Here is a 22,535-nt window from a genome sequence, read left to right as displayed (position 1 = left end):
TGGTGGGGAAAATGGAGCCAGAGGCAGCCTCTCTCTGTGGGTCAGCTGAGTGAAGTTGATGGGTGCGGTGGTGCATGCCTTTAACCCCAACATCCTGAGGTGGAGGCAGGTGTATTTCTGTAAGTACAAGAGCATCCTGGTCTCTGCAGCAAGTGCCAGGCCAGTCAGAGCTACATAGTAAGACTCACTGTAAAATCACGCTCCCTTTTGGAACAATCTACTTCTCTCCAGTCTCTGACTACTTACAGCCAAAGGCTTTTACTAGTTTATTACCCAAAATGACCTAAATTAACCCTCAACTTTCATGAAGAAGAAATTAAAACCCTTACAGGAAAGATAGTTTAAAGGCTTCAGTGGTAGATGTTACGTGTACTCTGTGTCCCATGTGAGAGATCCTAGGAATGAAAGACAAATTAAGGTAGAATTTAGAAGTAATTAAAAGAAGGCATGGTCACTACCAACATAAACAAAGCAAGCACAGGAAGATCAGATGACGATTGTCTGTATCTATGAGACTCCAGTCTCTAGTCCTGCTATGGAGGGACATGTTTAACAGGCATAGCTGGGCCTTGGTGACCACGGTCCAGGAAAGAATTCTCTCACCCTTGTATTGTTTGACTTTGTGCAGGAGAGTGAGGAGTAGCAGGTGCCATTTCTTCAGTCACAGTCTAGCAGGACGTTCATGACTAGCAGGTACTTAGAAAGTTGGCTGGAGACATTGTACCTTCCACAGAGCTATCTCAGGCCCTGGCAGCTAAGATCCTTGTAAGACTTAGCATGGAGTTTAGGGAATACAGTATTTACCAGTACAAGCCAGTATAGGATTTGTATCTACAGAGCCCAAAGTTCAGATCCAGTCCCATTGGAGTGTACACTTAAAACATGTATTTATGCCCTGTGTAAGAGCTCCTTGGGATCAAAGGACTGCATGTGCTCCAACTAGGCATTTTGGAAGCATTAACATTGAGCATTCATAGCATCTGTTTTGCCTGTTTTCATGATCTCTTCATGTGTGGTCACAGGGCCCCGAATGGGGACTACAGCACAGCCAGCTTACAGTCGGTAAAGGATGATGTGTACATTAACATCTTTGATGAAGTGCTGTATGATATCCTAGAGGTGAGTTTCCAGTTGTAAGGGAGTCATCTGAACTCTGCATGTATATTCAGATCTCCTACCACTGTTTAGGTCCTGAGTATAGGGGGAAAGCATTGGCAATTGTGTCTGCAGATATTTCCTCTTCCAGGGTTAGGGAAAACCCTGACACTTTCCTACTGGCAAATTAATTATGGGGCCTGGGACAAAGATTCAATAAGCAAAGTGCCCACTGCCAAGCCTCAGTTTGGAATCCTAGCACACGCATAAAAGCTGAGTGGGATGTTGTACCCCTATTGAGGGTAGAGGAATCCTAGGGCTTGCCCAGACTCCACTGGTCTAGCTGAAATAACAATCTCCCATTCAATGGGAGATCCTGTCTCAAAGGTGTCAAAACAAGTAGGAAACATATTGGCATTGAGTTCTGGTGTCCATATGCACAGCATGGTCAAGAGCACCTATCCATAGCTGTTCACATGCACACCGTTACTGACATAAATGTCTGAAGTGCTTAAATAATTAGTACTTCTCATGCTTCCTTTAGGATGATCGTGAAAGAGGAAGTGGAATCCACACCCGTATTGAGAGACACTGGTTAGGATGTGTGAAAATCCCATTTAGCACTATCTATTTCCAAGCGAGGGTAAGTAACTAAAGTCGGAATTAGATGAGACTAGGAAACACCTCTAGCTATCCTTACTGTTAAATTCTCAAAGCTGTGAAAATGTATGTGCACAGAGCTTGGACAAATGAAGATCACCACATCAAATTATTGACCTCGCATCACTGTTGCATGGTGTATATGTCCAACACCCCTGTTCCTTTGCCTTATCAGCTAAGATGTGACAATGTGAATCTCAGAGTCTTTAAAACATCAACACAGAAATGAAGAATGTGGGACAAAGTGAGAAACTGTCACAGATGACACAAGTGAAGTGGATGAATGCAAAAAACAGGGCGGTTGACAGCCCGGTTTGTCACAGGCACCCTATCGATATTACTATTTAAAGCATGAAAAAAATCATTAACACAGGCATGCTTGACAATGACACCCTCTGCAGACATATGGTTCAGCTTAAGGATTCCATGAGGTTGGCAATTCTTTCATGCCTTTGTAAGTCTACTGAGACAGCTGAAGATTCTGGAATTTCTTGGTGTCCCAGAATTAAATCTATTGCAGTAGGAAATTATGTGCTGCTGTGATAACGACATACACCAGGACCTCCAGGTGGAGACCCAAACTAACTGCTACTCTAAGAAGCTCAGTTTGGCTGTCAAGCATAAGCTGGAACTTCAATCGTAGCCAATGGGACAGTCTACAGGTATACAGGATGTGCAGTGATACACTTGCAGTGAGAATTATAGTCCCTCTTCTAATAGACTTTAAAAGAAATAAATTAAAGAGCATAGCATCTTACAAGTGAAGCTGCCTGTAATGGTTGACACTTGAACTCAGGTTTGGAGGTTATTTAAAAATCCTTCCTCTTAACGCCCTGATGTGTCTGCCTCCTTTGCATGTGGGGGCAGCACCCACGCTCTTACAGCTCATCCTGCAGGAATTCGCCTCTGGAGGCATATATACTTACAGTTAAAAACACAGCTATAAAGCACAGAGAGATGACACAGAGAAGCTAAAACAAAAGTCATTTTTGCAGAGCAATCATCTACACTGTGGCAAGTACTCACTACTGAAGTCAAGCAGAAAATGCTAAAGCATTAGTGAAAGAAACAAGCTACATATGAGGACAGAGAGTTAGCAAAGTAACTCTGAGATGACACTAGACCTAAGCCGTGAAACGTAGTTAAGGTTCTGGAAGGCAGAGAAGGAAAGCTGGGAAATCAGAAAGGGAAGGCTGCCCACCAGGGAGCATGCACCACACACGATACTGTTCTCAGTGCCTTCATCTCTTAGCTCAGTCCCTGCTCACAACAGCCCTACAAATTAGGTCCTGTTTTTTTCTTCTTCTTACAAATGAGGCAGCTGAAGCACTTGGCGTTTAAGACAAGATTTGAATCCAGGAAGCTTTCCTAACCAGTGCACTCCGTAGCAAACAAAGAAAAGCAGTCAAGGAAGTATACAGCCCTTTCTGTTGAGAACTTAGGGGTTCTAGCCTGGATGGAGCTTAGTGTTTATCTGATGCATTAGATCATGAGAAATGGCCCTTCCCTCTGAACTTCTGTAACCAAAAAAAAAAAAAAAAAAAAAAAAAATAATCACAACAGTACTTACCAAGCCATGTTTTCTTCACAGATTGATGGCACATTTAAAATAGACATTCCTCCAGTTCTCCTGGGCTATAGTAAGGAGCGAAACATTATCATGGAACGAGCCTTTGACTCTGCCCGAAGCTTGAGTGAAGGCTCCTACATCACCCTGTTTATTACTATTGAGCCTCAACTGGTTCCTGGGGAGCCAATTCGAGAAAAGGTAATGGGGTACAATCTGGAAAGCCATGGGGGATGCTGAAGCCTAAGGGATGCTTGCCAGGCTTTTATACACTTTGACTGAAGTGTATCCACAGAAGTTCTCCGACTGAAATCTCCATTTGTTACACTTTCGGCTAGGACCTGAGGTGAGGAAGGAACAGACACACGTGCATTTGCTCTTCACCAAGTCCTTAAGGCAGTCAGCAACCCCAGCTTACAGGAAAGCCAGACAAATGTAAACATGTCCTGCTTTTAGAACAATGTTTTCCATGTGAATAAAATGAAGTATGACAATTAGAAAATCAGATTACTATTTGACATTTACTGGCAAGCATGCAAGGAAAGTTTTCCGTCTTTGACCTCGGGTCCCTGGCTGTACTATGCATCCAATCAGTTCGCACAGTCATCAAGTCAGGTGACCTTCATAGATAACAAGGTGCCTTATGAAAAAACTGTATGTGTCTTAAACAGCTCCAGAAAAGCTCGTAGAACTTTCAGGCAGCATCACTGTTTGAAGTCTTTGCTCTTTCCTGAGCACTGGGTCTCCAACTTAAAGCTGGGGAAATGAGTCTGGATTTATCTAGAGCCACATACGCAGCATCCCGCAGACGTTAACGTTTAACTCTCCATTGTACGCATTCACACATCTTACTGGGTATCCAAGATGTAATAGGCAATCTTTAGGCACTAGAGGAAGGATGGCCTACAAAAGGAGATGAAAAGTCTATTGTGTAACAGGTGCACACTTTTAATCCCAGGAGAGATTAGCAGCAGATGCAAACAGATCTCTGAGTTTGAGGCCAGCCTGGTCTACGTAAGTGAGAACCTGTCTCAAAACCATAACGAAGTCTACCATGCTTACATTACATCATGTGTAAACTTAACTTGCAGGTTACTGTGTTGTAACTTACCGTGTGAATCCTGGGTTTCCAACTGTCATTAAGTCTGAAGAGGAGATGGATAACTGAGCTCACCTCTGTTTTGCTGTTTTTCTAGTATTGCAGAGGGAAATAGTAGGACTAGTGCTCACCAGCAAGGCCTGTTCAGGAAAGGAAAAGTTTGGGAAAACACAAGTGTACTAAAAATCTAATCTCAGATCCTCGGCTTCATTGCTAACACTGAGCTTCCCAAGAAAGCAGGTTGGATCCATGTCAGATTATTTTCAGAAAGTGAAATACTCTGAATGTCTGTCTCTAGGTGTGAGCTCAGGAGAAAAACCACAAGCATGTTCACACACACACACAAATGCTCTCAGACCAAAGACAGAATTCTGACTTCAAACTTAGCCTGACAACCTGTTGCTGCCTTTGGTGACAATTCTCCGCCCCTGTGGCTGTATGCAGCATTTTCCATTGTCCTCTCATATGACAGCCAAGATATGATATCCTATAGATGGAGAGGTAGAAAGGCCCCCCTGCGATATCCCCCACAAGCTGTTAAAGAAAGAGTTACCCTGAAATACTAGGGACCACAGCCTAGAAATGGTTTCCCACTAACAGCAACTTTTTTTTTCTTTTCTTTTTTTCGGAGCTGGGGACGGAACCCAGGGCCTTGCGCTTCCTAGGCAAGCGCTCTACCACTGAGCTAAATCCCCAACCCCCTAACAGCAACTTTTTAAGATGGCAAATTAGAACCGTCCCTCCACCTTCATCCAACTCGAAATGATTTTTTTTAAAGTATTTACTAGAGCAAAAGTTTTGTAAGTCAGTAGCAACCATAAAGTACTTACTTTAACATCCCTGACTGTAGATGTTTGGTTAGAAGCCTTCAAAGCTGGTTGTAATACTGTTTTTCTGTCATTTCTTTCTTATTGCCTGTGGTAGATGAGTGGCATGCTTAAGAAGGTACTGAGCATCTTCTTTTATAATCCATCAGCCAACGCTTTCACTAGCTGCTTTTGTTTACTGCCTGCAGGGGACAAGTGCTGGGTGCCAGTGTATGTGTGATCCCTTGGCCATGAACTGTAGATGCCTGTGAATGCCATAAAGAAATCCAGCCATGTGTGTAGCATGTGCAAGGCACTGGGTACAATCTCTAGTAGAGAAGGAGAAATGACTTTTGGCCCATTTACTATTTCCCTTTGTCTGCAAGTGACTTCACTGACTGTCTGAACATCTCCTCCATTTGGGGAGCTCGGCTTCACTTGCCAGAACTGTTTCTTAGAGAAGCAGTGCAGAGCTAACGGGTATCTCTAGTCAGTTGAAGGTCGTCACAATTGACTATTCCATGGTAGGACGAACATATTCTGTTTTCTGCAAATGTCTCATTAACTGACAGGTCAAGGAACTGAACCAGCTAAGAATCTGCTACATGCATTCTGAATAAACCTGAGTTTGTTAATTCCGTCGAGATTTGCTTCAGAATAAACAACTCAAATTCTTGTAATATTTGGCCTTTCCATGACACTTCTCACATCACAAACAGCACACTTCTCCTTAGGTGCTGGTGTCCTAAATGCATATTAATGACTTGATAGTGACTAGGTGCCAGCATGTGTATATTAGGTGCCTGGTACAGGAAGCAAAAGGTCAAATACTGCCCCTCCCTTCAAGATGCAGAAGAGCATTTGACTCCAAGAAGCTGAGACATTCTCTGCCACACTTTTCTCAGCCAGAGAGGCCAACACCTGCACTGGCTCAGGATCTCTTGCTCGGGTCAGTACCTGCAGCTGCTTCCCCTGCATCCGCCTAGGTCTCCCCTTAGTGTCCTGTAGAATCTGCTCAAACTCCTCGGCTGTTGTTTGGTTATCTTTCTTCCTCTCTACAAGGTCCTTGAGATTTTCTTACTCCTTAATCCAGAGTGTCTGGAATCTTTTAGACTCTTGGGGAATATTTTTCAAATGATTACATAAGTGAGTAAACGACAAATTTAAGAAATCAATTTAAAGGAAAAGTATAAATTCAATCATTTATTGCTCCGTAATTTTCTGTTTTTCTAAAATCACAACAATGTCTGACTTGACAGTTCCACCCCAGGCATCTGTACCCATTCCCTTTGACATGGGATTCTGAACGCTCTCCCCCTTCAGAAGACGGACTCAGAGCACACAGAAAACTCTGTTGCTTGTGCTCAGCAAGCAGATCAGTACTCCAGCCTTTAACTTGTATGGGCTTTTTTGTTTGTTTTATTAATCTAATAACTTTCATAAGGCTTGTCAATTCACTACTTTCTTTCGGTCTTACTGAATATAAATTAGTATTTAAGTATTATTTTGATTCTTAAATTATCAATACAATTAAATAAAGCTGCAGAGATACCAAGAAAAATGACTTTATTAAGAATCATTTAATCATACTTCCCAAACCACAAATTCAGTACATAGTGTCTATGAAATCTGAATGTTTTGTCTCCTGTAATCATATATACCCCCATGAAGTATTTCTTTTTGAAGTTTGACACCCAGGAAGATGAGAAATTACTTCAAGCAACAGAGAAATTTCAAGCTGAATGTGCCTTAAAATTCCCCCAGCGTCAATGCCTCACAACAGTGACTGACATGAACGGAAAAACAGTTTTTATTACGCGTTACCTCAAGCCTTTAAACCCTCCTCAGGAGCTCCTTAACGTCTACCCCAACAACCCACAGGCAACCGCGGTGAGTCTGCCATGGCCAGTCAGTGCTGTTACAAAAAAGGATTTAAAATTTCAATATACTGTCAAAATGATTCAAAATGTTTTACTGCAATGAGGATTTCTTTTATTTGGGGAATCTGAAAGTGCCAAAGATGATGAGAATCCTTGGTTCGTTCTTTCCATAGATAACTGAGTGCTTACTATATATCCTTTTTATATTTTATATTAGGTTTTATATTAGGTACTAAAAAATTAACATAGAAAACTTTCAAAATCAAATTTGGTATGCATTAGGCTATACCAAAATAACTACTCAGTATTCTACCTAATGCTATAAGCGTTCCTAACGTGAACTCACACTAAGACACTAAATAGACACGAACCATTCACTGGCTTCAAAACTCCATACCCACCGTAAAATTCACCATACATGAATGACTATGAGCCATATATATGTTAAGCCAATTTTAAGTGAACCCATAACTGTTGTGAGGCTATGCATAGTAAAGGGAGTAACTGTTTCTAAGTTTTTAATATAGTGAGAATGATATAGATCGATATAGGCATATAGACAAATAGATATAGATATGACTTCACTATATATAGTTAATTTCTATAGGAAACTAAATAGGGACTTGTGATTTGCTGGTTGATTCCAGGCCTTGGGCATTGCTCTACCATTGAGCAGCATCCTTAGTGCCCACAACAGTGGTTTGTGTTCTGCTTGGTATTGTAAATATGCATGAACTTCTCCCAGGAAGACTGTTTAGAATATTCCAAACATTATTAAAGTTATGGCTACCATAGAACGAAGAGAAAAGAAATCAAAAAGAAGAAAGCAGAGTACACTAGAGTGATAACCTGAAATAGTGTTTGATCTCAGGTTGTCTATTAACTCATGACTAGGTCTGGGTATTGATGAGCCTCAAGGCTGAGGGACAGAGCAAACAAATCATGAAGATAAAGCAGACATGTAATTCCAAACTATCACCCAAAATGTTATCTATCCCAGTTTCTAATATTGTTCTCTTCTGAAACCTCTTGAATTGGGACTCCACAGTTCACATAGCTCTCAACATTACTGTCTTTCAAGATCCTAGTAGGATGGCCCATTAAACTCTGCTTACAGTATTCATGCACTTTTTCTAGTTCAAAGTCTCAAAGTCTTCTACATCTGTCTAAAAAATCCACATGGGCAGATGTGTAACACAATAGCCCAATCCTAATACCAACTTCTGACTTAGTTACTTTTATGTTGCTATGGTAAAATATGATCAAGACAACTTCTAAAGAGTTTGGGAGGTTATGGGTTCAGAAGGTTAGAGTCCATGATGGTAGAATGTAGACCTGCTGGAGGAATAGCTGGGAGCTCACATCCTGATCCAAAACTAGGAAGCAGGGAGGGGGAGAGAGGGACAGAGGGACAGAAGGACAGAGGGACAGAGGGAGAGGGGAGAGAGGGAGAGAGAGGCAGAGGGGGAAGGGGAGAGGGAGAGAGGGAGAGGGGGGAAGGGAAGAGGGAGAGAGGGAGAGAGGGAGAGGAAGGGGGAGAGAGAGAGAAAGGGAGAGAAGAAGGGGGGAGAGAGGGGGAGAGATATAGACAGAGAGGGAGAGAGGGAGAGAGGGGAGGAGAGAGAGAAAGAGAGGGAGAAAGGGAGGGAGAGAGGGAAAGAGGGAGTGAGAGAGAGGGAGGGGGAGAGAGGGAGGAGGGAGAGGGGGGAGAGAGAGGGAGGAGGGAGGGGGGAGAGAGAGGAGGGAGAGAGAGGGAGAGGGGAAGAGAGAGGGAGAGAGGGGGAGAGGGAGAGAAAGAGAAAAAAGAGGAGAGAGGGAGAGAAACAGAGAGAGGGAGAGAGGGGGAGAGAGAGGGAGAGGGGAAGAGAGAGGGAGAGAGGGGGAGAGGGAGAGAAAGAGAGAGAGAGAACACATGCACTGGGAATGACACAGGTATTTTGAAATCCCAAGCCTGCCCCCAGTAACACAGCTTTAATCCTTTGTATACAGGGACCAAGTACGCAAATATATGACTATGAGAGCCATTCTCATTGAAACCCCCAGGCATGTGTTCCAAAACTCAAACTTAGGCCATTAACCTCAAACAGCAAGTGTGCATACCGACTGAGCCATCTCATTGGACCCCAAATATCCAAATTCTTAAAATGAAATTCATAGAAGCATAAACATGGAAAGGCAATAACATATAATTATCCCCCTGACAGATGAAAAAATTGTGACCAAATTTGACTCCAATATTTTGTCCCCTCCTAAAATGAACCAGTGTTCCATGGAGGAGTGGCTGGTTTCAGGGATAGACTAAGAAAAGTACAGAACAAAGAGTCTTGTGCGTCAAAAACCAAGGAAATACAGATGAGAAAAGAAATGAGGGAGATAAGGACATTTGAAAGGGGCAGGGCCAGCCTCGTTGTAAGATTATACAGATAACCTTCTGCATGGCTTTAGGAGGAGATGAAGATATTAATGTAAGCACCTTGTGAACACCAGTTTCATGCTTCACACATACATGAAACTTCTTTTAAGAAACTAAGTGGCGATGCAGCTTTCTATTTCCTGGAAGTTATCTGTAAAGTTAATTTTCTTTACACAGGAGCTGGTAGCCCGGTATGTGTCCTTGATCCCTTTCTTGCCTGACAGCGTTTCGTTTGCTGGAGTCTGTGACCTGTGGAGCACATCTGATGTGAGTCTTCCTTCCTCGCTGCTTCACTGCCTTAACTACACACTAGTGAACGGCTTGCATAATCTTCAACTGCATTCTTCATGAGTTATTATAAAAACCTACTTGGCCATCTGTTAGCAGGATGAGCTAAATTCTGAAATGATTTTCTTCCTGGTTCGATTCTGTCAAACTTCAGAAGCTAAAGAAAATAGAGTCAGATGCAGATATGTGCACCAACCAATGAACAGAAGCTGCTGACCCCTCTGGTTGAATTTGGGAAAAGCTGGAGGAAGCTGAGGAGGAGAACAACCTGTAGGAGGGAGGACGAGTAGTCTCAATTAACCTGGACCCCCGAGATCTCTCAGGCACTGGACCACCCACCAGGCAGCATACACCTGCTGAGATGAGGCCCCCAACACATATACAGCAGAGGACTCCCAGGTCTGGGTTCAGTCAGAGAAGACGCACCTAACCGTCAAGAGTGGTGGGGAGGAGATATGGGATGTGGAACAGTCAGAGGGTGGACCAGGAGGGGAATAAAATCTGGAGTGTAAAAATAAATTGATTAATTTAAAAAAAAGAAAATAGGGCTGGGGATGTAATTCAGTAGTAAATGTTTGCCGAGAGGTGCAAGGATAAAGGTTGATCCTTAGCAACCTCCCACTGCCTCCGAAAAGTATTGTTTTGAAGTATTATTCACACAGAGAATGAGAATAACATTTCACCTATCTTAATTCTGTACTGTCATAATACTGCATTAATAATATCAAAACTTTGATTAGAAACAGTCTAAATCTCATGCTACATGAAGAAATTTCTCAATCTGTGGGGCTTCCCAAGGTATACCATGTCAAATATATTCAGTGTGTATTTCTTAGTCACTACCACATACATTGGACTAAATCATGGCTCACAGGGTGATACAAGGCAGAACAAACCTATAGCACCACAAGTGTTTAATAGGATTCTGGATTTCAAGTTGTCTGATGTCTCCATAAAATTTAACATATACATTTTCTTTGGTGAATGTCCTAAGCATACCTTTAACTTTTTTGCTCCCAGTTGCATTTTGGCAACACAAGTCTAGACATTTTCAGACATACGGATTTTAGCCAGGAGGGATCTCTTTCTCCAGAGGATACATGGAAATAAAGACCAAAATAACAGAAGAGCAGGGCTGGACTAGGTGCCCACCTCAGAGGTGTTACTACCTCATCTTTGCCTCCACCTCATCTGCAAGGCTGGATAAGAAGAGTACGACTCTCAAAACACTGCTCTGGGATAATCGAGCAATGTAATGCACTGAGAAAATGAGTAAACAATGAGAAAATGTTTAACACTCAGATACACATTAAAGTGAGAACATGGAAAGCTACTGTTTCTATCCACTCCACTCTATTGATTCTAGATATTCATTCATCAGCATCAATGTTAAAGAAAACATGATGTCCACTAAAGAATCAGAATTTTAACAAAATTAGAAGATTGATACTTTAAGGCACTAATCTCAACATTACATTTTGCTTGAGATCCTAATGTGATGGGACATGCATGCCTTTAATCCCAGTGCTTGGGGGAAGGAGACTGAGGTAAGATGATTGCCAGTTCAGGGCCAGCCTGGACTACCTATCAAGTGTCAGACCACTCTGAACCACAAAGCAAATAAAATCCTGCACGGTCGATCTAGAATGAAACAGTTGACGTAATGTTTTTCGTTGTTGTTTTGTTTTTTTCTTTCTTACAGCAATTCCTTGATCTCCTGGCAGGGGATGAAGAAGAGCACGCAGTACTGCTATGCAATTACTTTCTGTTCCTGGGTAAGAAGGCATGGCTGGTGATGGGCAACGCGATTCCTGAGGTACGGCCAGTTAGGATGCTATTAACAAGACTGTGGCTATCTATCTAGATGCTTTTCATGGGCAGGGTGTTTTCAGGACCGTACTTTGAATTGCTATGGAAGTGCCAGAGCAGAGACTCAGCACGGAGTGGTGGTATCCATTAACAGCATACTCAGGGCCCTCTGCTTCAGACTGTGTTGGCAAACCTGAACACTGTACCATGACAATCCCTATCTGATGCACCTACTTCATCAGTGCTCTCCCAGTCTCAGTCCCTTGGCAGTATCACACTAATGGGGTATAGGGAATTCTCTCCATTTACCCTTTTCCTTTCACTGCTGCTCATTTGGGAGGAAGTGGCGAACACACCAATTAAACACATTAGAAGGGACGTTGGCAGCTCTGTTCTGCTACTGTGTCAATGTTATTAGTGTACAAACTTGGTGACTCCCAGCGTATCCCCTACCCCACTGCAAATACTAACAGCTGGGGCACAATGAGTGATTCTGGGTCCAAGATTAAATGTTCACATGATGTAGCAGCCCTTCTGAAATGGTGTCTGAAAGAAGCCACAATGCTCTAGAATCCTTGAGGTGCATATCCCTTGAGTTACCACCTAATACAAGACAAGGCAAAAAAGACATGGGCCTCTGTTCTAGCTTTTATGGCCCTCAGCAAATTCTGTCATAACTCCAAGGCTGTGTGTGACACCAGGTGAAATCATGCATCAGCAATAAATGATGCTCACTGAAAAAAAAAAAAGAATTCACAAAATATGACTATTCCAAGTAGGAAGTAAAACTCCTTCATCTCAACAGCTTGGTTCTAAATCTATGTGTTATGTATCTATGTGTTATGTACCTATGTGTATCAAAGGTAAATCACTTTATTAGGAACTAAGGAAGTATTTTGGCATAAGCAGCCTTCTGAATATTCAAATGGCAACTTTACTGGCCCTGGAAAGAATCCCACTAACAAGAGTTCTTCAGCAAGCCTTCAAACATACTGATTGGGTAACACAATACTATAACTGCAGTATACTAGTATCAAATCCAAGATTTTAAAAACATATTTCTGCTAAATCCATTAGCCATCAAATTTAGAAAGCAGAAGTTTCTAAATGGAGTTGTTCTGGGAGCTGGAGAGATAGATCTGCAGTTAAGAATACTTACTGCTGGGGTTGGGGATTTAGCTCAGTGGTAGAGCGCTTGCCTAGCAAGCGCAAGGTCCTGGGTTCAGTCCCCAGCTCCGAAAAAAAAAAAAAAAAAAAAGAAAAGAAAAGAAAAAAAAAAGAATACTTACTGCTCTCACAGAAGACCCAAGTTCAGTTCTCAGCACCCATATTGTAGACCTCACAGCCTATAGATCATGTTCTAGGAGGTCTATTGCACTCCTATAACTCCTCACGCAAGAAACACGCAAGAAAGTAAGCATACGCAAGCATGTGCGTGTGTACACACAAACACACACGCACACACACAAAACATAATCATTTTTTAAAAGAATTCTACAAACCACTATAAACTTGTTTTATAATTAACTGGAAAATATTTTAATAGCTATTTATTTTCAGGGTCCAACTGCCTATGTGCTAACTTGGGAGAAAAATTACTATTTAATATGGAATCCCTGCAGTGGACATTGTTACGGACAATTTGATGCATTCTGCCCCTTGAAAAGTGTGGGCTGTTTAATTGGTCCTGATAATGTGAGTATTACCATTTCCTCTTAAATATGATTATATTTTAGGTTGACCAATTTATTTACATATTTTACATAGGTAAAGACTGTTTACATGAGTATTTAAATGAATAGTTATATAAATATAAGTTGGCAGAATTGGTAGAAGTGCCCACTTTGATTAGTCCTAAATTAAACTTGGTTTAATTAGTCACCTGAAGAAGAGTACAGAAATTAAAAAAAAAACTAAACTATTTAGATTCAGAGGATCCAATTTCTATCCTGGCTCTCTCTTGCCCACAACAGAGCTTACAATGCCCAGTTCCTTCTGTCAAAGCAAACTGCTCACCAGATCACCAGAGAAGATTGGGTTTCACTTTTAAAAAAGTACAGTGTGTGTGTGTGTGTGTGTGTGTGTGTGTGTGTGTGTGTGTGTGTGTGTATGGGGGGAGGGCAACCAAGATATATAACTGATTGTAAAATTCATAGAAACTTAAAATTTAATGGAAAACTGTAGCCTGTGTGAATCTTTGCTTGATCACTATCTCTCCCTATATCATAGACACACATCTGTGTACATATCTGCTAACATATATCCTAATGTACTTTTTTTTAGATTTGGTTTAATATTCAACACCATGATTCGCCATTAAGAATAAATTTTGATGTCACAAAGCCCAAACTATGGAAATCTTTTTTTTCACGAAGCCTTCCATATCCTGGCCTGTCCAGTGTTCAGGTATAAATATTCTACTTAAAGCCAAATGTGGAAAAAAAGATATGAAATCTTTATACAAAGTAACTACATATTTGTTGGCCCTCAATTCTACTCCTAGTTATGTAATTTACTAAATTCATATAAAATATAAAATATTAGTTTTCTAGTGAGATGAATTTATGTGAAGAAACATACATTCACAAATATGAAAAACATTTTAGACATATTTGGAAGTTTTAATATAGGAACTATATGACTTAAACAGAATCATAAAAATACAGCTAAACTTGTATAATGTTAAGTCACTAAATTAATTTCTTAAGTGCTAAAGATGAAATCAAACTACAGGTCCAACCCATTCATAAGATTAATTTCATAGTCTGACAAGTAGATTCCAATTTGTAAGCATGGATATTATTTATTAAACATGTTTGGCTGGACACACAAAAAACTAAGTTTGTAATATAAAATACCTTTTTACCATAGCACAAACCTTTCTTTTTTTTTTTATTTGTTTGTTTATTTTTTTTCTTAATTAACTTGAGTATTTCTTATTTACATTTTGATTGTTATTCCCTTTCCTGGTTTCCGGGGCAAACATCCCTCTAACCCTTCCCCTTCCCCTTCTATATGGGTGTTGCCCTCCCCATCCTCTTCCCATCACGGCCCTCCCCCCAACAATCATGTTCACTGGGGGTTCAATCTTAGCAGGACCAAGGTGCTACTGGTGCTCTTACTAGGCTATTCTTGCTACCTATGAGGCTAGAGCCTAGGGTCAGTCCATGTATAGTCTTTGGATAGTGGCTTAGTCCCTGGAAGCTCTGGTTGGTTGGCATTGTTGTTCATATGGGGTCTCGAGCCCCTTCAAGCTCTTTCAGTCCTTTCTCTGATTCCTTCAACGGGGGTCCCGTTCTCAGTTCAGTGGTTTGCTGCTGGCATTCGCCTATGTATTTGCTGTATTCTGGCTGTGTCTCTCAGGAGAGATCTTCATCTGGGTCCTGTCTTTGCTTCATCCATCTTGTCTAATTGGGTGGCTGTATATGTATGGGCCACATGTGGGGCAGGCTCTGAATGGGTGTTCCTTCTGCCTCTGTTTTAATCTTTGCCTCCCTATTCCCTGTCAAGGGTATTCTTGTTCCCCTTTTAAAGAAGGAGTGAAGCATTCACATTTTGATCATCCGTCTTGAGTTTCATGTGTTCTGTGCATCTAGGATAATTCAAGCATTTGGGCTAATAGCCACTTATCAATGAGTGCATACCATGTGTGTTTTTCTGTGATTGGGTTACCTCACTCAGGATGATATTTTCCAGTTCCCTCCATTTGCCTATGAATTTCATAAAGTCATTGTTTTTGATAGCTGAGTAATATTCCATTGTATCAATGTACCACATTTTCTGTATACATTCCTCTGTTGAAGGGCATCTGGGTTCTTTCCAGCTTCTGGCTAATATAAATAAGGCTGCGATGAACATAGTGGAGCACGTGTCTTTTTTATATGTTGGGGCATCTTTTTGGGTATATGCCCAAGAGAGGTATAGCTGGGTCCTCAGGTAATTCAATGTCCAATTTTCTGAGGAACCTCCAGACTGATTTCCAGAATGGTTGTACCAGTCCTGCAATCCCACCAACAATGGAGGAGTGTTCCTCTTTCTCCACATCCTCACCAGCATTTGCTGTCACCGGAGTTTTTGATCTTAGCCATTCTCACTGGTGTGAGGTGAAACTCAGGGTTGTTTTGATTTGCATTTCCCTTATGACTAAAGATGTTGAACATTTCTTTAGGTGTTTCTCAGCCATTTGGCATTCCTCAGCTGTGAATTCTTTGTTTAGCTCTGAACCCCATTTTTTAATAGGGTTATTTGTCTCCCTGCAGTCTAACTTCTTGAGTTCTTTGTATATTTTGGATATAAGGCCTCTATCTGTTGTAGGATTGGTAAAGATCTTTTTCCAGTCTGTTGGTTGCCGTTTTGTCCTAACCACAGTGTCCTTTGCCTTACAGAAGCTTTGCAGTTTTATGAGATCCCATTTGTCGATTCTTGATCTTAGAGTATAAGCAATTGGTGTTTTGTTCAGGAAATTTTCTCCAGGCATAAACCTTTCAAACCAGTTTTACACTGCCCAGAATAAATTCTCACCTGTGACAAGGTGGTATATATGAGTTTTCACAGGAATTAGATCTGCGATCATAAGAATTGGAACAACAGGGGCCACATTATACTATATGACAGAATACTTTGCAGTAGTCAAATGATTGCCTTAATGAATCTTAGCTCTGTAAAAGTGTGTTGTTAGCACTAATACAATGCAAAGGGAGAAAAAGATTATATGTATATAAAAATAAATCTAAAATTTAGAAAACAAGGAAAAACATGTGGACGTCCTAGGAATACAATTCTGTAGTGTAACTCTGAGACACAATGCATTGGGCCATGTTATCTTTACTTACTACACTGTAAACAAGGCAGGGTTTGTTTGTAGCCATGTAGTGATGCCCACTGCCTGTGATGTGCTCGGCAACAGTGAGTTCTCAACATCAGTTGAATCAAAAACTTCGGTTCATCATTACTCGTGTGGCAAAAGTTAAGGGACCTGCAACTAAGGAGTAACAGAGGAGTAACTGAGGAGTAACAGATGAGTAACAGATGAGTAACTGAGGAGTAACAGAGGAGTAACAGAGCACTGTGATTTATGACACTTCCTTTACCACTGGTTCTACATTCCTTGTCATCTTAGCCTGTATTTTCTTATTCAGCCTCAAATTTTAGTACTTAAAAGGGGGGGGAGAGAAGTAATAACTCACAGGTTAATTCTGCTCCTTTTGCAGAGGACTCAGTTCAGTTCCAGCAATCATCTATAACTACAACACTAAGGGCTTTTTCTGACCTCTGTGGAATTTAAGATAAATTTAACGATAGAAGGAATGCCTATTCAAATTAAATGTAGGTGTTTACTTAACTTTCTCTCTTATAGCCTGAAGAGCTAATTTATCAACACACAGACAAAGCAACTGCTGCAGAACTACAAGACAGGTAATAAAATACCCATAAGTCCACAGGCAACTCATCACTAGAAGCACGGTAACAAACTTTAGACTCTCAACTTGGATCAGTATGAAATGATCAGGGTAGTTGAGACTTTATATCTGCAGACAGAAGTACAGCTGTGATGTCTAAACCCCATGGCTTAGACCCAAAGAAGTTAGTCAGCATAAACATGTTGTATGACACACAGGGGTGGACATTAGTAACATTAGGACTTCCTCTAGTTTGTGAAGCTAACCCATAGAGAAGGCTGGTTAAAGCCTGAGTCTTTGTTGTCCCATCAATGCTGTAAACTGACCTTACTCTCCGTTTCACAAACACGGGAACTGAGGTTCACAGTGGTCCATATGCTTGTGAAGTGTTAAAGTGGGCTTCCCACACCAGATAGACCATTCCGGTTTCAACATCTGTGCTTCATCCCCATTGAACCATATTGTGTGAAGAATGGTTTGTCAAATTACACAAGATTAAAGACATATTTGAGACATTGCTGCTAGGAATTTATTCCCAATTTATTCCCAATTTCTCCATAAAGCCTTTGTGTGAGACCTCCATCTAGAGCAGTGGTTCTCAGCCTTCCTAAAACTGTGACCCTTTCATACATTTTCATGTGTTGAAGTGACCCCCAACCATAAAATTTTCATTGCTATTTCATAACAGTAATTTTGCTGTTATGAATCATAATGCAAATGTTTCCCAGTGTTCTTAGGTGACCTGTCAAAGCATTAGTCAATCCCTAAAGGGGTCACAACCCATGGATTAAGAACTGCTGCTCAGGAGGAACCAACCTACTACAATCCCGAGTCTCATCTAATGGCTTCAGCATACTAACTGATGGATTCATTGATTCCGTCATTTTTAAAGAATCTGACAGTCCACCCATGATTTTTCACTCAGTCCATCGTACAGTCCAATGGTTACGTATTCAATGCTAAGAAAGTGAAGCTATGGCCTCTGAGCAATGAGATCCCTCAGCCTGTGCTCAAGATGGCCAAGAGGTTTTAGAATAAGCAGCATCTAACTTGGATGCTACTGTCCTTGCCTTGGTCAAGTTATTTATCCTACTATAAACTGTCTCATCTGTAAAACTGTAATATCCCCAACAACAAAGCATTATTGTTGGATATCATTCAAAATGTATGAGAAAATTAGCACTGTGGCTAATAATGGCTTAACAAATGGTAAATTTCCCTCATTCTTTGTTTACACTTCATAGCCTATTAACCCACTGCTATAATTGGCATTTTAAAGGCAATTTTTAAAAACTATTAAAAATAAGTAACTCGGTTACAAATGTTGGTACAAGGTATTAAAAGCTTTGTAGCTACTTAGGATTCCCAACATAATAAAAACCTTATGCCTGGGCCTGATTTACCTGCTTATTGTATTACCAATGAATAATAGGAAGATAAAATGTTTTAGATAAATGTCTTACAGAATGTACTCAATTTAGATAGCCCTGTGTCATCCTAAGCATTGTATTCCTGTTTATCCTGTCTATGTTGATCTCTTGTTGGAATGCATATAATTTCTGAGAATAAGGATCACCCATAAGTAGCTAATGGCCTAGAAAAAAACCCCACCCAAAAAATAACATTCAGGCATTCACTGGAATCCGATACTGCAAACAAATCTTACAGTTTCAACATGGGAAATGTTAAACAACAACAACAAAAAAAAAGTTTTTGTTTTTTATGAATAGGATTGAAAAAATACTAAAAGAAAAGATCATGGACTGGAGGCCACGCCACCTGACCCGATGGAACAGATACTGTACCTCCACCCTGCGCCACTTCTTGCCTCTGCTGGAAAGAAGTCAAGGAGAAGATATAGAAGATGACCACAGGGCAGAGCTGCTGAAGCAGCTGGGAGACTACAGGGTAAGCACATGTGCGACAAAATGACCAGTGGTTTTTCTCATCTTCAAACTGGAAGCTACCCAGTAATAATTTGGGGGAATTAAACTATCTACACAGACACATGAAGCACATATGTGAGGTAGGGTAACATACACCGAAAAAGAAATGCAGTAAAGCATTTTAAAACCCAATAAAACCCTATGAGAAACAACACTTTCTATGAAAGGTATCCTATTCTAATAAGTAAAAAACACCTGGCTAAAGCATTAAACTATACACAAAAGTGAAAACACTTTTGGTTAAGTTTTGAGGGTATGATTTGTTTTGTTTTTGTTTTTCAAGACAGGATTTCTCTGTGTGGCTCTGGCTAATTTTTGTGTCTAGGGTGGAATGCCCTGGAACTCTGTAAATCAGGCTGTCCTTGAACTAACAAAGATCCCCCTGCCTATATTTCCTGAGTGCTGGCATTAAAGGCATGGGCCACCACCACCTGACTTAAGGGTATGATCTTATAATGATTGATTTTTCATTAAAAGTTCTCACTAATAAACCATGTATGCGGTGTACTACCTGTTGGTTCTTCCTATATGTCATGTGCTATAACTAAGTACTAAAAACGGGAATTTCATAATTACTGCATTACAATAAACATGAAAGCCGAAATGGATCACTGAGAAAATGCAGTCAACAACTAATCATCAAAATGTGTTCCATTGTCATAGTAAACTTGAGCAGTGTTCCAGTTCTCTGCAAGTCTTCCCACTCTGACCTCCATGTGGTAATATCATGAGGCAGACTTCATTCATAAAGACAAATGCTAGAACAAGTCCATAACATATTTGCCCACACTGCCCAAAGCAAGTCATGTCAAGTATCCAGAGACTCACTACATGCCCAGACCTGTAAACTCATTTTTGTGTCTGGGGTGAAATGCACTGGCTAGCTCTCCCTGGTCTGTGGGAGTACATGGGCCATGTGTGTACTAAGGGCTAAGAGAGATGGGAGCAATGAATGACTGGGCCTACTATTAATATGCTAGTAATGAAAAAAATAAATCTTCATTTTTTTTGTTAACATAGTAAACAGAAACAAATTACCTCATTATCCTAAAGGTTTAATATTAAGAATTATGTAATTTACACAAGAAAAAATTATTTTTCTTCAAACTTTACTCATGAGTACAAATTATGTTCTTTCTCCTCAGTTCTCTGGATTTCCTCTTCACATGCCTTATTCGGAAGTGAAGCCTTTGATCGAAGCTGTGTATAGCACTGGAGTCCATAACATTGACCTTCCTAATGTTGAGTTTGCTTTAGCTGTATATATCCACCCTTATCCCAAAAACGTTTTGTCTGTTTGGATCTATGTTGCTTCCCTTGTACGTAACAGGTAATTTTTCAATGTGCTTTTTATATCACCTGAAGAGTATTGGAATATACATTTTAAATTATAATGGAATCAAGAGAAAATATTATTTTGAAATTATAAAATAAAATATTATTTGTACAAAACTGTTTTAGTCTGTCTCCTCGTGGCACTACCAGACTGTCTATGAGCCTCCCAACTTTTGCACTTGTCTGGAGTACCCTTCACTTCCTTCTGTCCAGCAGAATGACGACGCCAAGATCTAGTACGTTAACTCTTTATAACTTGACCAGAGGAACAAAGAGCAACTCTGTGGCATCAAATATTGTAAATGCTGGTGATCTCATAAAATGGTACTTTATAAAAACAAGGCAAGCATTTACACACTGGCAGTCTTGAAAACAATACAATGCTGGGGTGAGCAAAGAACTGTATTTATATGTCAAAGGGGATTTCAAAAAGAAAACAACTAAGGTGTGGCTATGTCCTTTACACCTTTGCTCCTTGAAACTCAAACCAAGTCTCTCATCCCTAGTATGAAGTATTTCAAGACAAGAGTTTTGTAGAGACAATTAGGTCACGAAGGTAATTCTACAAGGTTGTTACTGCAACTCTTTACTGGTTTTTAGTACAACTCCAAATCCCCACTTAGGTGCATAGAACATCCCCACCCCACTCTTCCCTGCACAAGCAAACACACACACAGCAGGTTGGGAGGGGGAATTCTTTTCTGCCTGAAGGCAAGATCTTCAGAGGATCTTCCCCATTGTATCTGATCCATATTACTTTGGAAGGAGTCCAAAGCCCTTTCTTCTTTCCTATTAACTTCGGTCCTGCTCCATTTCTTGTGTTCTGGGTTGCTGCAGAGTCTGAGCTTGGAGGTGCTGGGAGCCTCTGCTGTGCAAAGAGACAAGCTGCTCAGAAGGCAGAGAAAGAACAAATCAGAGGCTTCTTGCCTCCTACAAACAGATAAATAAAGGAGAGAGACAAATGAGGTTTAACTGTTTTTAAGGATAGAAGGGAGATATAGCAGTTGTTTAAGTATACATGGAATAAAGAATACAGGCCTTTGACCTCAAATGTAGGAAACAAAGGCTCGTAGAAAGAAAGTCTAACTCAACAAATAGAGATGTTACCCTCCATAAGAGGGAGAATGAATGAGAAAAATGCACTAAGGAAAATTTTAAAAGGTCTATGCCAGAGCAGGCAGCTGAGTTCTTTGAACGTGGGCAACACGGGAATTCTGGGATTGTTTAGCTGACAAATAAATAGCCTGGAAATAGGCTTGTATAGTAAGTAGAAGGGAATTTAATTGCAGCTAAATACAAGGATGTTAATTCAAGTTATATAAAGAGAAAGGGGATACATACACACACACACACACACACACACACACACACACACACACACACACACATCTAGAGATTAATCTCCATAAAATGGAGAATTTAAGTATGTGTAGATAAATAAATTTAGGCCTTGATCTATTAAAAATTAATTGTGTAAGAACAAGACAGGGGATAGTGAAGGAGCACTGTCTCAGCGAATAGTAATATTTGCTTAGATTGCTTTAATTGCTTTGAACTGCTTTAATTATCAAAACGTGTGTGGTTATAAGTTTGATGGTTATATTAAAAGTCCTCTGGGAGAGAGGTCAAAATGGAGCTGGTCTAAAGAGAAAGGGGGCTGCTAATTTAAATCAATCGACACCTTTGATAATATCAGGTTACTGGACAAAGGACAAACTATTTTGGGAGAGAAGCTCTGTATCTGCTTTAATAGGAAAGAAGAAAGGACCCCTTCCAAAGTGATATGGATCAGATGTGATAGAGGAAGATCCCCTGAAGGGTCTTGCCTTCAGGCAGAAAGAAGAATTTGAGATCAAACAGGACAGGAAACATGCTGATTCTTCCTCTTGGGAACAGCCCTGTAAGTGGCTCAGACACAAAAATGTCTCTAGCCAAAACTTCCCCTGAAATTAGACAATAAATCTTGTTGGTTATGAAATTCTTAATATTCATCACACCATCCTTCACATGGCATGAAGATCTGTTACAACTGGATATTGATCAAATTAACCCATAAAAGGATCGCTCCGCAAACAAGGAGCAAAAACTCATCCTTAAGAGATCTGAGCACCTTGCATAATACATACAAATATCTTAATAGTCCTAAAATTTTGGTTCCAAGATTCATATATTGCTTCTATACAGTTGTGGAAAGATTCATCCTCGGGGATGCTGAAATGACCTGCTGCTCCAGTTCCT

At 40.5% G+C, this 22,535-nt stretch overlaps 1 protein-coding gene across 9 annotated transcripts in view; it reads left to right on the top strand.

The window, feature by feature from the left end:
• Cc2d2a (coiled-coil and C2 domain containing 2A) overlaps positions 1–20,414 on the top strand; it is an 84,518-nt gene extending 64,104 nt beyond the window's left edge. For all 9 annotated transcript variants that reach the window (XM_063273468.1, XM_063273470.1, XM_063273469.1 and 6 more), the window contains 11 exons: positions 1,023–1,119; positions 1,640–1,738; positions 3,347–3,523; positions 6,914–7,117; positions 9,698–9,787; positions 11,511–11,624; positions 13,178–13,312; positions 13,901–14,023; positions 16,974–17,032; positions 18,747–18,924; positions 20,108–20,414. In XM_063273468.1, coding sequence (XP_063129538.1) covers positions 1,023–1,119; positions 1,640–1,738; positions 3,347–3,523; positions 6,914–7,117; positions 9,698–9,787; positions 11,511–11,624; positions 13,178–13,312; positions 13,901–14,023; positions 16,974–17,032; positions 18,747–18,924; positions 20,108–20,296 — 1,465 coding nt within the window. In that variant the 3' untranslated portion in view covers positions 20,297–20,414. The remainder of the gene's footprint in view (positions 1–1,022; positions 1,120–1,639; positions 1,739–3,346; positions 3,524–6,913; positions 7,118–9,697; positions 9,788–11,510; positions 11,625–13,177; positions 13,313–13,900; positions 14,024–16,973; positions 17,033–18,746; positions 18,925–20,107) is intronic.
• Positions 20,415–22,535: the final 2,121 nt, after the last annotated feature.

This window comes from Rattus norvegicus, chromosome 14 (assembly GCF_036323735.1).
Source record: "Rattus norvegicus strain BN/NHsdMcwi chromosome 14, GRCr8, whole genome shotgun sequence".
In the NCBI taxonomy this organism is placed as follows: domain Eukaryota; kingdom Metazoa; phylum Chordata; class Mammalia; order Rodentia; family Muridae; genus Rattus; species Rattus norvegicus.
The sequence above is the reverse complement of the archived record's forward strand: the minus strand, read 5'-3'. Positions and strand labels throughout refer to the sequence as shown.